Genomic DNA, 16119 nt, shown 5'->3' on the forward strand with positions numbered 1-16119 from the left:
TGGCCAGCATTGTTAACATGGATAGTTAACATGTGCTTAAAAACAACAGGTGTTTTGCTACATATATTTTCAGTAGACATGGAGGTTAACTATGGTGCATGGGCCCCTCCCCCAGCAGTGGCTTTTCCAGAATGGTCTTGAAGGACAGCACCAAAAGTGCACAGCATAGAAGAATGCCATTAAATCCACCCTATATTAACTGTTTAGGAAGCAATCAAATATCCCATGCTCTTGCTCTTTCCCTACACAGTCCTAGATATTTTGCTTCAAATATTTAGCCCATTTTCCCTTAAGCGTTAACCACTTGCTTTAGTGGTTTGCCTTACCTCTAGAAATAAATCTCTCTTCCCTCTTTTCAGATGACGTGGATGGGTTACAGTAGGTGTTACTTTTTTTATTTAAAGATTAACTAAGTTCCATAGCATAGGATAGCACTGAATTCAAGACAAGTAAACAAGGCAACACCAACTTTAGATTTTAAGTCTTAAGATTGTGAAGAAGGGAAATATATATTTGTTGAAGACTGGAAAAGAATGAGTTAGAACAGGATAAAATTTTGACACAAAGAAGGCATTGAGAGTAGGAAGAACACATATAGGATTAATTTGGCATTTTTATTAAAAATGTTCACCTACTTGTATAATGTTTCAAAAATGGAGAAACACATCCTTCCCATTAAGTCACAATATTTACATTTTCTTTTCTCCATTTAGTTTTCTGATCTGCTCAATCATTTTCACGCACCTAGTTTTGGCAGCTTTTCTCCTTGACCAAGCCGAGTGGCTGCAAGGTCTTTCAGCAGTTTGCCTTTCTTGTGTTCAGGTGCTGGTGATGTTCCTGTTATTTGCCCTGCTAGACGGTCATTTCCGAAATGGGCTTTTTTTGCATCCTTGGTCTCCGAATCCTTCGAGTCAGTAGAACCAGTTCTCATACCAGAGATCTAGGAACATGAATAAATCCAACGTATTACTTGCATTAAACATTTAGATCTCTACATTAAAAAAAAGTATTGAAAATTTGCATTTTAACCGACATTACGCCATAGTAACCAACATTAAGCCATGATCTGCCAGCTTCAATTTTCTTCCAGCCAAGCAGTTGATGGGTCAAAGTCATGTGTTTCATGCAAATTACATTTTGCCATTAGATTCAGTCAACAGCCAAGCAATTTAATTTCCAATATTTTAATCACTTAATTTATTTAAGCAGACTTCATTTGAAACAAGCACATGACATATTTTGCAAAGCTGGACACTGTCAATGAGATGCTGTAGGGGTGGACAGTAATGCAAAGACCGCTACTATTATGTTAGCCCTTTGATGGTATGAATCTGCTTGAAGTACATCGATAGTTTGTTCAGTTTAACACAGCAGAGGTTGCCCATTTATAAGAATGGTACCAGTAGTGCAGGAGTAATAATCTCCCAATTAAGTAGTGATGGGGTTGGCCATTATTGCAGAATAAGAACATTTTATCTAAAATTGACACTCCCACACATCTATATTTCAGAAAAGATGTTAATCTTAACAAATTCAGAGAGTCATCCTTCATATTTTCATTCTAAAGCAAGTTGATCAATAGTATAAATGTAAAAACAAATGGCGACTGCATTATTTCAAATTAAAATATGCTTGTACTTACAGAAGATCAACTAAGAGCTTATAAACTGGTTAACTTTTTACTAATTTGGTTATATTAACCACTAGTGACACTACCACTCATTGATTTTAAAGTCTTTCCACTCATCAATGAGAAATTCTGCCTTTCCTACACAAATTATGTTAAGTTTATTTGTTATTAGTGCTGCAAGTAGGCTTACATTCACATTGCAATGAAGTTGGCGGCATGGCGGCTAGCACTGCTGCCTCTCAGCGCCAGGGACCCGGGTTCGATTCCCCCATTGGGTCACTGTCTATTCAGAGTCTGCATGTTCACCCCGTGTCTGCCTGGGTTTCTTCTGGGTGCTCCTGTTTCCTCCCACAGTCAGAAAGACATGCTGGTTAGGTTATGCTAATTGGCAATGCTAAATTCTTCCACAGTGTACCCGATCAGGTGCCGGAATGTGGCAACCAGGGGATTTTCACAGTAACTTCATTGCAGTGTTAATGTAGGCCTATTTGTGACACGAATAAATAAATGCTAAAACATTAAGTTACTGTGAAAATCCCCTAGTTGCACACTCTGGCGCCTGTTCGGGTACACTGAAGGAGAATTTAACATGGCCAATACATCTAATCAGCATGTCTTTTGGACTTTGGGAGGAAACCGGAGTACCTGGAGGAAACACACGCAGACACGGAGAGAACGTGCAGCCTTCACACAGAGAGTGACCCCAGCTGGGAATCGAACCCAGGTCCCTGGCACTCTGAGGCTGCAGTGCTAACCACTGTGCCACCACGTTGAATTGGCAAAAAGACTATGTTGCCGCAAGAAATAATAAGTTCTGCATTAACTCATGCATTCTGTCACTCAAGTCTGTCTATTCTTTAGAGCTGTCAAGGATTTGGAGTTTAGCTCAAAAAGGCAACTAAGATGCTCACAAATTTACAAATGTAAGCGATGCAAGATACTGAGAAAGTTTTTTCAGCAACAAGACGGTTTTGCATCTTACGAAATATAAGCAATAGTTCTGACTTACAGAAATTTTAATCAATGCAAAAGAGACTTCAACCCTCTGACTCATGAATACATTTAAGGTAGAATCTTTCTATTGATATTCACATGTCCTCTACTTCAATGAGAAAATAATCATTTTAAATGGAATAAATAAGTGGACTTCCACAAGATAGAAAGATTTTTACACCGAGTCTTGATATATAAGCAAGTAGTAGAAATAGAAGTATGGCTTTGCTCCAAATGGCTTTGCTGCAAGTCAAAATCTTGCAGTTGAAGCCCTAACTTGAGCATATAATTTTTCTCGGCTGATATCCCTCAGGGGATTGTGTTGGGCCCAGTCATCTTCAGCTGCTCCATCAATGGTCTCAAAGCCCTCTAACAAAGTCAGAAATGGGAATGTTCACTGATGATTGTACGGATTTACTCCAATTTGCAACTCCTTAGATACTGAAGCAGTCCATGTCCATATGCAGCAGGACCTGGACAAATTCAGGCTTGGGCTCACAGTGGCAACTGACATTCGTGCTACACGAGCACCAGGCAATGACCACTTCCCACAACAGAGAATTTAACCATCTCCCCATGACATTTGATGGCATTACCATTGTTGAATTCCCCCACTTTCAACATCCTGTGGAGTTACCATTGTCCAAAAACTGAACTTGACCAACATGGCTACAAAAGCAGATCTGAGGCAAATAACTTACCTTCTGACCAACACAAAAAAACTCGACACCATCCAGGACAAAGCAACTACTTGAACGGCAAAACATTCATTGCCTTCACCACTGATGCACAGAGGCAGAATTGTATACCATAAACAAAATGTACTAGAGCAACTTTCCAAGGCTCCTCCAACAGCATTTTATGAACCCATTACCTCTACCACTCAGAAGGAAAAGGGAGCAGGTTCATGGACACATGCAAGTTCCCCCCCAAGCCACACACCATCTCACTTGGAACTATATTGCTGTTCATTCACTGTGGCTAGGTCAAAGACCTGCAATTCCCTCTCTAAAAGTGCTCTGGATTTCTGATGGGCTGCTGAAGTTCGAGGCAGCTGTTCACAACCACCTTCTCAATTCAAGGGCAACTAGGGATGGGCAATAAATGCTGCTTTTGCCAGGGACACCCATTTCCCACGAAAAAAAAAAATCCAGTGCAGTAATGTTGCGATGTCGGAGATGATATCCTTCAGACAAGTTCACAAACCAAAGCCCATTCATGCAAATAAACCCAATACACTATTCAAATCGAGCAGAAATGTTCCCGCTGTCCCATATTCCTTTTGGCAGTTATATTTGCTGGCAATCACTATTGCTGCAAGCTTCCTTTGAGACTAATCCAGCCTAGAGGAAAGAAAGGATGGAAAAAAGGAAAACTAATCCTAAAAATGCTTTTTAAAAATCTTCTTCTGAGAGGGGAATGATATACTAAACTGTATAGAGTCATCCATATTTCCACGGTGAAGCCTTCTAATATAGCCCCTATTCTACAAATGCGATAATAAAATCAGAAATTTTTATCAGTTTTGATGGTAATACATTGTGAAAAAGTTCATTGATGCTAATGGTTGAATCAGTCAAACTGCAACTATGCAGCATACTGAAACCTTGATCCTCTGTATCAGATTGCTCATTAACATGCCAGCCTGTACTTGTACGTGTAAGGCATTGGGTTTAATACCTTGTACTTATCTGTATTGAATTCCATCTCTCTCTAATATGTCTAATAGCAGGTGTTAATTTAATACCTTCTACAGGTCTCTGACTGTATTATCAAGACAGCTGTCCCAGTTTCGTGTCACCTGCAAACTTGACCAGTCCACATTGAGTTTTGATTCGCAAATCATGCTGAAACAAGCTGCATTTGTCAACACCTCTTGCAGTGAAAGTATTCGCCTTCTCCAGTTTTATCATGTGGAGATTGAGCAGGTGTTAAATTTGATAGTCCAATAAATATGTCATAATAATACTCATTCAGATGCCAGAGCACAAGCGAACGTTTGGTGTGGTTGAATGGGGAATAAAGCACATAAAAAAGTGGAAACTAAAGCATAATGCTAAAGGAGGGAGTGAGCAGGGTCACCTTCCTGTAATGTGGCAAGTGAAGGCAAGTGGGACCAAAGAGCAGGATATGCAATAGCACATATGCTGCTTACAGATTATAAAGTTTATTTTTTCTGCTAAGGTTGCCATCAGCTATAGTTCAGATGTTTATACTCAAGACTTTTTGCTGTATTCATGTAGAGAATTCGCAGCTACTTCTAAGCATGCATTAGTCCTAAAATTGCTTTGTGGAGTCTTGGTTCCAATCTTTTTCCATTTTTCCATCAAACCAAGATGTTTAGGACAGGCTTACCAATTTTGGCATGCTGAATGTTTAAGTTAAAAATTTGTTTATTAGTGTCACAAGTAGGCTTACATTAACATTGCAATGAAGTTACACTGAGGGAGAATTTAGCAAGGCCAATGCACCTAACTGCACGACTTTCAGACTGTGGGAGGAAACCGGAACACCTGGAGGAAACCCACGCAGACAAGGGGAGAACGTGCAGATTCCGTACAGACAGTGACCAAGCGGGAATCGAACCCAGGGTCCTGGCGCTGTGAGGCAGCAGTGTTAACCACTATGCCACCATAGTTTTGGTTAGTCCTCAAAAAGAAACTGCACTTGGCAGTTCCCATTCCAAAATGTGCTGCCATGCATTGAACTTAAGACAAAAAGGTAGTTGGATCAGCAAATTTGCTGATGATACAAAGATTGGAGGTGTAGTGGACAGTGAGGAAGGTTTTCAAAGCTTGCAGAGGGATTTGGACCAACGAGAAAAATGGGCTGAAAAATGGCAAATGGAATTTAACGCAGACAAGAGTGAGATATTGCACTTTGGAAGGACAAACCAAAGTAGAACGTACAGGGTAAGTGGTAGGACTCTGAAGAGTGCAGTTGAACAGAGGGATCTGGGAATACAGGTACAGAATTCCCTAAAAGTGACGTCACAGGTGGATAGGGTCGTAAAAAGTGCCTTTGGTACATTGGCCTTTATAAATCGGAGTATCGAGTATAAAGGTTGGAGTGTTATGGTAAGGTTATATAAGGCATTGGTGAGGCCGAATTTAGAGTATGGTGTATAGTTTTGGTCACCTAGTTACAGGAAGGGTGTAAATAAGGTTGAAAGAGTGCAGAGAAGGTTCACAAGGATGTTGCCGGGACTTGAGAAGCTGAGTTAGAGAGAGAGATTGAATAGGTTGGGACTTTATTCCCTGGAGCGTAGAAGAATGAGGGGAGATTTGATAGAGGTGCATAAGATTTTGATGGGTATAGATAGAGTGAATGCAAGCAGGCTTTTTCCACTGAGGCTGGGGAAGAAAAAAACCAGAGGGCATGGGTTAAGGGTGAAAGGAGAAAAGTTTAAAGGGAATATCAGGGGGGGCTTCTTCACGCAGAGAGTGGTGGGAGTGTGGAATGAGCTGCCGGATAAAGTGGCAAATGCGGGGTCACTTTTAACATTTAAGAAAAACTTGGACGGGTTCATGGATGAGAGGGGTGTGGAGGGATATGGTCCAAGTGCAGGTCAGTGGGACTAGGCAAAGAATGGTTCGGCACAGACAAGAAGGGCCAAAAAGCCTATTTCTGAGCTGTAATTTTCTATGGTTCTAGTTTGGAAGTTGTTGCATACTTCATGGTTGTTTAGGTGTAGAAATACCTTAAATCATAGACCCCAGGAAGAAAAGGGCAGGTCTCCAGACAGGTTAGAGATTTCAAACACAAAGACAATTGTGCAGGCAATGTTACACTTGCAAATTGGTGTCATCGTTTAAAATTTATAAACAATGAACATTTTGAGTACCATATCCGCCACAATTTTTTTACTTATTCATGGGATATGGGTATCATTGACGAGGCCAGCATTCATTGCCCATCCCCAATGAGAACATAAGAACTAGGAGCAGGAGTAGGCCATCTGGCCCCTCGGGCCTGCTCCGCCATTCAATAAGATCATGGCTGATCTTTTTGTGGACTCAGCTCCACTTAACCGCCCGCTCACCATAACCCTTAATTCCTTTACTGTTCAAAAATTTATCTATCCTTGCCTTAAAAACATTCAATGAGGTAGCCTCAACTGCTTCACTGGGCAGGGAATTCCAGAGATTCACAACCCTTTGTGTGAAGAAGTCCCTCCTCAACTTGGTCCTAAATCTGCTTCCCCTTATTTTGAGGCCATGCCCCCAAGTTCTAGTTTCACCTGCCAGTGGAAACAACTTCCCTGCTTCTAGTTTATCTATTCCCTTCATAATCTTATATGTTTCTATAAGATCTCCCCTCATTCTTCTGAATTCCAATGAGTATAGCCCCAGTCTACGCAGTCTCTTCTCATAAGCCAACCCTCTCAACTCCGGAATCAACCTAGTGAATCTCCTCTGCACCCTCTCCAGTGCCAGTATATCCTTTCTCAAGTAAGGAGACCAAGACTGTACACAGTACTCCAGGAGTGGCCTCACCAGCACCTTATATGGCTGCAACATAACCTCCCTGCTTTTAAACTCCATCCCTCTAGTAATGAAGGACAAAATTCCATTTGCTTTCTTAATTACCTGCTGCACCTGTAAACCAATATTTTTCAATCCATGCACAAGGACACCCAGGTCCCTCTGCACAGCAGCATGCTGCAATTTTTTAACCATTTAAATAATAGTCCATTTTGCTGTTATTCCTACCAAAATGAATGACCTCACATTTACCAACATTGTACTCCATCTGCCAGACCCTCGCCCACTCACTTAGACTATCTATATCCCTTTGCAGACTTTCCGCATCCTCTGTACACTTTGCTCTGCCACTCATCTTAGTGTCCTCTAGTGGGTGGTGGTGGTGAGCTGCCTTTTGAACCGCTGCAGTCCATGTGGTGTAAGTACATTCACAGCGCTGTTAGGGAGGGAATTCTAGGATTTTGACCCAGCCACAGTGAAAGAACGGAGATATATTTCTAGTCAGGATGTTGAGTGATTTGGAGGGGAATTTCCAAATAGTGGCTTTCCCATGTGTCTGCTGCCTTTTCCTTCTAGATGGTAGCAGTTGGGTGTTTGGAAGGTGCTGCCTCAGCAGTCTTGGTGAATTCCTGCAGTGCACCTTGTAGATGGTACATACTGCTGCCACTATGTGTCAGTGATGGGGAGAGTGTATGTTTGAGGAATGGTGAACATCATGCAATCATCAGGGAACATCCCCATTTCTGACCTTATGATAGAAGGAAGGTCATTAATGAAGCAGCTGAAGATGGTTGGGCCTAGGATTTACAAAATAAATTGTATCGTCCTTTAGGTCCCTTGCCAGTTTAAACAATAATGGCGAATTCTAACTTTCGATTCCCAGCTTTCTTTATTACTTGTGGTGGGTGCCTTGATCAGTTGTTCAATCTGATGCAACCGTGAGACGTGCAAAATCCATAGAAGAGAACATTTTGGTTAAAAGCTGAAATTTAAAAACACTACATGCTGAGGAAACTAACACAGGCAAGACTGTTGTACAGGAAGGACCATGTGAGTTGAGTATAAAAGTAGCTGCTTTTAGAATCCAATCAAGATATAGTGGCTGCCTTCACTGGTGAATATTGAGAACACTAACACTCAGTCAGAAGAGGATCTCAGGTCTGGAAGCATAAGACTCCTGTACTGCTTCAGGACCAGATGTACACAGCACACATCAAATCCTCAAGAGGGAGGTAGAGTCTGTTTTCTGCTCAATGAGTGCCTTCTATATTCAATACGGTTTGAAACTCGTCAGCTTTTATTTCCCCCCAGAACAGTAATTAGTTTTGTTCCTTACTCCAGCTACACCCACAAAATATATCCCAATATGTTCTATATGATCATAAGTAGCACATGTTAAAACGTCAGGTTACAAAATGTATTTAAAAAGCGATCAAGTAAAGCATATTGTACAGAATGTGAAATACTAAGATGATTCAAATGAAAAACTATAACCATAAAATGTGTACCATGCGCAAACGTACTTGTAATTGAATGAAGACCATTTCTGCAATCAAAGCACGGCTATGTTAGTCAATTTGGATACATTTCAGAGTGTCAGCAGCTTGATATTTACACCTCACCTTCAAGGAACCATAGGAGGCTGGGTTCAGATCAATCTCACTTGACAAAATTAGCTGATTTGAAAGGACAAGTACTATTCCTGCAGAGCTAATAACATTGTACAGGGGCAATGCTATGTATGCTACATTTTAAAATCAGAGAACAAAATTAAACCAGTTTGGCAAATGTACATTTGGAAACATAAGGCAGCTAAAAAAAAAAGATTTGTAAAAACAGTAGCTACATATGAATAGATCATGGAGGGATTTAAAATACATGGAATAAGCAGTTGCTTGCACTTTTTAAATAAAAAATAGATCCTTGGTTGATCTTGCATTCTCAGAATTCACTTCACAAACATGTCTGCCAGAAAGCTGACAGCAATAATATCTCCACCTGTCAAATTCCCTCACCAGACAGGATCAATGACATACTGAGAATTCACTACACTGAAAAATACAAACAGGAGTAGGCTGCCCTCAAATGGCACCACGTTCAGTAAAAGGTGACCTACTGTGAGGAGGTTCGTAATTTTCTGTGCTTTAACCCATGATATCATATAATTTCCATTGTTCAAGACTTGCAGCTAGAACAAGATTCTAGAGCAATTTTTTTCTTCCTCACTTGCTATTTCTATTCCTCTCTCCACATAGCTTCCACCCACAGTATAAACCCCCTCTGATCAGAAGCAGCATGGATTTGTAAAGGGTAGGTTATGTCTGTGGAACATGGCTGAATTTATTCAAGAGTTGATAAACTAATGGGCAAGGGAATGTTTATGGGTGTTAAGTTAGCAAATGCCTTCTGGAAATCAAATTAGACAAAGTTACTCACAAGAGGCTAAGTTAAAGTTGAAGCTTGTAATTAAAGCCAAATTATTGACCTGGTTATTAAATTGGCTAAGTGGTAGAAAAAGAACTGATTGACACCTCCACATACTGACACATAGCCCCAAACCCCTTAACTCTTTTGATATGATAATTTAAAGTTAACAATTGATCTAACACCAAATGCTCTTCGCAATTGATCCTCATTTCTTCATATTTATTATCAACATAGATGCTGAGATAGAAAACTGCATGACCAATGATGATGACACAAGATAGGTGACATTGTAAGCAGTGGAGATGGAAATATAACAGCAAGAGAAATGACGATAGATTAAGTGAATGGGGAAAACTCTGGTAAATGGATTTCAATATAGGCATGTGAAGGTCATCCACTTTGGACCCTGAAAGGGTAAAGTTGGGCACTAATTGGTGAAAAGCTGCAACAGTGAGGCCCAAAAAGACACATGGATTCGGGTATAGAGATTAAAATGCCTTGGACAGTATAGAAAACAATCAAAAGGCTAATAGAATGCTGTGCTTTATGCCTAGAGGATAGAATACTAGGAAGTTGGCAATATATTTCAGCTACACAGAGCCCTGTTTAGACCACACCTGGAGTACACCTGTGAACAGTTCAGCGCAACACACTCTTAGAAGGATAGAACTGCCTTGGAAGGAAGTGCAGAATTATCAGAATGATACCTGGACTGCAAGGGTTAAATTATGGGAAGTGATTACACAAACTAGGATTACATTCCCTAGAATTTAAGGGGTGAATTGATCAATCTTAAACAGTCTCAAGGCAAACAGATAGAGAAACTATTTTGTTGGTTGGGATACTGGAACTAGGGGCCATTGTCTAAAAGTTAAAGCCAGTCCAAAGATGTGCGGGTTAGGTTGATTGGCCATGCTAAAATTGCCCCTTAGTGTCCTGGGATGCGTAGATTAGTGGGTAAATATGTAGGGATATGGGGGTAGGGCCTGGGTGGGATTGTGGTCGGTGCAGACTCGATGGGCCGAATGGCCTTTTTCTGTACTGTAGGGTTTCTATGATTTCTATGAGATCTTTCAGGAGTGAAAGTAGAATGAATTTCATGCACAAAAGGGTAGTTGCTGGAAGCTTGGAACTCCCTTCTGGAAATAAAATCTATAGACCAATTGTTAACTTTCAATCTGAAAATGATAGATTTGTTCTTAATCAAAGGTATCAAAGACAATGGGGATATGGCGGGGATATGGCTAGGCTGTGATCTCACTGAATGATGAAACAACCCTGAGTGGCTAAACAGCCTATTCCTGCTCCAATGTTCTGTGAAGAATAGCAAATGATTGAGACTTGAAACCAGTTCACATTTTGAATGTCAAGAAAACTCAAATAACGGATCACAGACAGCTCCAAATAAGTTCCAACAATAAAACTGACTATCTGCAACCAGACAAATGTAAAACATCCGTGAGCTGTGGGCATAAAATTATTTTTTGGAACATAGCAAAACATGCCAGGTCAAGTTACCCTTCAGGAGAAGCAGCTTCTGCCTCAACTCAATCCTAGAAGATAAATAAATGGCCCAAAATAACAAGAACTCTTGAGACATATCTCAACCAAAAGTGCAGTAACCGTTTCTTTATATGGCAAAGGAGAGTTCTGAAGCATTTTAATGAAAATTGAAATAATAGGGACTGCACTGATTTAGCTAAGCAAAAATAAATTTAAAACAAATTAAGCATCACCAATCCAATATGATCAACATACAGGAGAATATTGCTTTTTGAGATTCTACCAGCCCTCACTTTCAAATATTCTCAAACTTTTTAAAATATCTATATATAGAAAACCAAGAAACATCTTAGCTGTAGTGCTAAACATTTATTTGTACCCTGGGACTAGCCTTGTATCCAGCCAAACTATTCCAGTGCAACTACAATACAGACTCCTACTCAACAAAATTGCTCGAGTATGTCCTATCTACAAATAAGACGACAAATCCAATCTGACCAACAAGTGAAATCCCAAACCCTGCCCATCACCTACAAGGTACCAAGTCAGGAGTGCGACGGATAATCCTCACAAAATTCCAACAACACTCAAAAAGCTCAACACTATCCAGGACAAGGCAGCCTTTTTGATCAGCATCCCCCACCAGCTTAATTCTTCAATCTCCTCCCACCACTTGCACATTAGAGTCTGCAGTGTGTACCATCTACAAAACACACTGCAGCATTACCAAGGATTCTCAACAGCACCTTCCAAACATGCAACTTTCACCACCATCAAGTTCTCCTCCAAGACACTATATCAATCTTCCTACACTGCCTTTCGGTGAAAATTCTGTAACTCCGACCTAACAGCAATGCGGGTATATCAAAGCCCAAAGGCTACAGCAGTTCAAAATGGTGACTCACCATTACCATGGCTATTAGGGGTGAACCATAAATGCTGGCCTAGCCAGCAATACACAAATCTCATCAATATTTTTTTTTAACTTGAAGAATTCACTTTTCTCAGGACTGAGAGAAACTAATTCATGTTAAGCCAACTTTTGTCCAGTGTGAAGTATGTGCTAGGACATGTAGACTGCTCTACTGTGGCAAGAAATACTTTTTAAGTGATAAAAGTGCAACACAGCTATCTGATTAAACATTGGCTTGAACAAGATTTTTGCAGAGACTTTAAAGGTCATGGGAAATGCATTCCTCAAAAGACAAACTCTCTATTTTCAGTCAAAAAAGATTTTAGCTCCTGAACTCTGAACAAACCACACTGTAGGCAGGCCGGAGGGAACGGTAAAGCTTATCGATAGTATTGTTACTCAGTCGGGTGGGGGGATGGTAGTTGAGGATCAATAGCTTCACTTTGAATTTGGGACAAATTCAGGGTTAGTTCAAGAAGGATGGAGTTTGTACTGACATTTTTGCAAATCAAGAGGATAAATTACAATTGATGATGTCTGGAAGGCTGGGATGGTACAACAACCTTTTAAAATACTAAGCTTGCAGTTCCATCTGCAAGCATTGCTCAGTTAGAATATTTCAAACACTTATCATTTTTAATGTATTGAAATTCTTCTTAGGCAGTCCCTCGGAGTGGAGCGTGACTTGCTTCCACACTAACGAGTTCTCAGGTGACTCGGGGTCCAATGCACGACCTACAGTCTCTGTCACAGGTGGGCAGGTGGTGGTTGGAGGAGTGGGTGGGTGGGGGTGCCCGGGTGGACACGTGCTCCTTTCATGGTCGACACTTGGCTTCAGGTTGTTCATGGCGATGAAACTCATGCAATTCAGCTCCTCCCCGAATGCGTTTCCTCCACTTGGTCTTGCGCCTGGAATTCCCAGATGTTGGTGGGGATGTTGCACTTTTTCGAGGAGGCTTTGAGGGTCTCATTGAAGCATTTCCTCTCCCTCTTGGGGCTCACTTGCCAAGTTGAAGCTCCAAGTAAAGTGCTTGCTTTGAGACGTGTGTCAGGCATGCAGACGATGTGGCCCGCCCAGCGGAGCTGATCAAGCATGGTCAATGCTTTGATGTTGGGGACGTTGGCTTGAGCGAATCTGATGTTGGTGCGTCTTTCCTGCCAATGGATTTAAAGGATCTTGCGGAAGCCATGCTGGTGGTACTTCTCCAGAGTTTTGCGGTCCTTGCTGTATTTAGTCCATGTCTGTGGGCCAAATAGGAGGGCAGGTACAACTATTGCTCTGTAGATCATGCACTTGCTGCCAGGTCTGAGGTCTTGATCTTCAAACACTGCCTTCCTCAGGCAATTGAAGGCTGTGCTGGTACACTGAAGGTGATGGTGAACCTCGTCGTTAATACCTGCCATCGTTGAAGGAGGTTCTCAAGTTAGGGAAAATGGTCCATGTTGTCCAAGTCCTTGTTGTGGATTCTTTTTTAATTAATGTTTTTATTGAGGATTTTCCATTTTATCACAAGACATAACAGTTCACCCAAATAAGTACAGTAATCATTATTCCACATATACAGAAAATACTCATACAAATGAGTACCAATCATTGTAATTGTTGTAGTCAGTGTCTCCTTTTGTATGGATAATGAGAGGACACCAGAAAGAGTGGGGATCTCAGAATAACTGGATGGCACCATGGTGCACCCCCTCCTCCACAGAATAACAAAGACAGCTATACATCCCTTGGGGTAAAATACAACCAATTACGACCTAAGTCGGAATCCCAAGACTCCGAGCAATGAAAGGATACCCAGAAAAAAGGGATCATCAGGGTACCATCATCTGTACAAGACGTGGCTTGGCAGTGTATATTTTTGTATACAGGAGCCAGTAAGCCAAGGATACTTACACCATGCCAAGACTCAAAAACACAACAGACCTCACTCCTTACCTGCCATATCAGAGGCGCCACCATCACCGCAGTCTGAATCAGACTCTCTTATCAGGGTCTTTGAGTGCCCCAATGTTGATTTTCCTGTGGTATTGTTTCTGTTACCATCACAGCTTTGGGGCTACATTGAGGTTGATCATAGAGTGGATTAGACGGTGGTCCATCCAGCAGTTGTCAGTTCCTGTCATGGCACAGGTGATGTGCGTATACGCCCAGGCAGTCCCTCGCTTGGACGATGATGTCGTTGAGCAGGTACCAGTGCTTGAAGTGAGAGTATTGCCATTAGCCCTTGACATGTCTGTCTGAAAGAACAAGGTATTGGTTATGACAAGGCTGTCTTCCAGGCATTTTGTCAGGAGCAGGGCACCATTGGTGTTGGATTTCCCCAGCTCCCCTCTGCAGATTACACCTCCCAAGAGATTGGTGTCCTTTTCAACTGTGGCCAGTGAAGTCGCCAGAGGATCAGTTTGTTGTCCGCTGGGACTCGCACTGGATTGTGAGGAACTGGAGTAAATTTTCTCTTTGGATTCATCTGTAGCTTCCAGTGTTGCGGCATGCACGCTGAGGATTGTAGCACACAGATTCTAGGCTAGGGTGAGCCAAAGGATCACAAGGCATTCATTTGTCCTGCAAGGGGAGTCTCCGAATGGCCAACTAATTCCTTTTATAATGGTGAAACCAGCCATGGGGGTGGTGATCTTCTTCTGGTTTACCTTTCCAGAAGAAGGTACAGCTGCAACCTTGTTCTTTAAGTAGTCTCGCAACACCAGGTTAGAGTCCAACAGGTTTATTTGGTAGCATGAACTTTCGAAGTGCTGCCCCTCCATCAAGTGAGGTGCACTCACCTGCTGAAGGAGCAGCGCTCTGAAAGCTCGTGCTTTCAAATAAACTTGTTCGACTCTAACCTGGTGTTGTGAGACTACTTACTGTGCCTACTCTAGTCCAACGCCAGCAACTCCACACCTTGTTCTTTGATAGCTGACCTTCACCTGCCTGCTGGGTCTCATTTAGGGCGGTGATGGCCGAGCTCCTGAGCAACAATAGCAGTACACCATTCTGTTCTGTCGCTGTTGGGGTTCGTCTGTGAGGATCCTGACGTTCCTGGTCTTGCATTCATTTTAAGGGATGGCAAATGTTTGTGCGTGTGTTAACGTGGGGTGGCCATTGCACATCAGTTACCACATGGACTTGATGGAGCAAGGTTTTGGTCCAGTGTCATGAAGTTCCAAGACGACTGAAGACTAGGCTCTGCTGTATGGGCCTAGGACACACAAGCACACATACGACTGTCCTCCTTATTGTTTTGAAATTATAGCTGGAAAAGAATAATAATCATACAAAGGCACTTAATCCTTCAATTTACATGTTGCTGGCTTTGGCTCAACATCAAGTTTATTTTAGTACATTTATTTTGCAGAACTACTTCCAAGAACAGGTGTAATATCTATTTCCATTCCTAACGCCATTAGCCTTTCATGTTTTCAGGATGTCCCAAGTGTTGATTCACTGCCAATGAATTCCAAAATGCAAAAGTCATTTACAAGCAAAACAAATAGCTAATTTACGCACACCAAGATCCAATGAGCAGTAAATGATGGTCAAGTTTCAAAGAAACCCCCTTGCTCTTTGAATAGTGCCATGAATCTTTTACTCCCAGCTGAACAAGCACACAAGCCTTGATATAACTAGTTCATGGTAATGCAGCAGCCCTTCAGTGTATAGCCTTAGACTGAGACTTGAATCCACAAGCTCACAATTCAGAAATGAGTACTTACACTAAGCTGATTGTGTTCTAGAAAATGCCCCATTTCTGCACTGATCCTAAATCAGCACTTTCGCTTTTAAAGTACTATACTGCAAAAGCTTTCAGGTTTTACAGATTGAACGTGTGGTCAACAATCATTTGGCTAGCATCAGAAACAAGACCATCTGGAAGATACCATCTCAGACACAAAATCATTCTTGTAGTAGAACTGCAGCTATTAACTTTAAAACAAAAATCCTGGTAACCAATTACCATTCAGGAGGAGGAAATTATTCTTCAGCTCTCCCCCAATTAAGAATTGCAATAGTTGGAGACCAAAGCTTGACACATGCAGCGAAGTTTACATCTGCAGATCTGTCTTTGTTGCTACTTGTGTGTGGCTTTTGCTACCAAATAAACCTGTTGGATTTTAACCTGGTGTTGTTAAACTTCTTACTGTGTTTACCCCAGTTCAACGCCGGCATC

General features: G+C 41.5%; 1 protein-coding gene across 3 annotated transcripts in view; it reads right to left on the bottom strand.

Moving 5' to 3' along the window:
- phf3 (PHD finger protein 3) overlaps nucleotides 1–16119 on the bottom strand; it is a 152828-nt gene that overhangs the window by 56044 nt on the left and 80665 nt on the right. For all 3 annotated transcript variants that reach the window (XM_078213310.1, XM_078213309.1, XM_078213308.1), the window contains one exon: nucleotides 745–940. In XM_078213310.1, the coding sequence (XP_078069436.1) occupies nucleotides 745–940 (196 nt within the window). The remainder of the gene's footprint in view (nucleotides 1–744; nucleotides 941–16119) is intronic.

Source organism: Mustelus asterias, chromosome 5, assembly GCF_964213995.1.
Source record: "Mustelus asterias chromosome 5, sMusAst1.hap1.1, whole genome shotgun sequence".
NCBI classification, from domain to species: domain Eukaryota; kingdom Metazoa; phylum Chordata; class Chondrichthyes; order Carcharhiniformes; family Triakidae; genus Mustelus; species Mustelus asterias.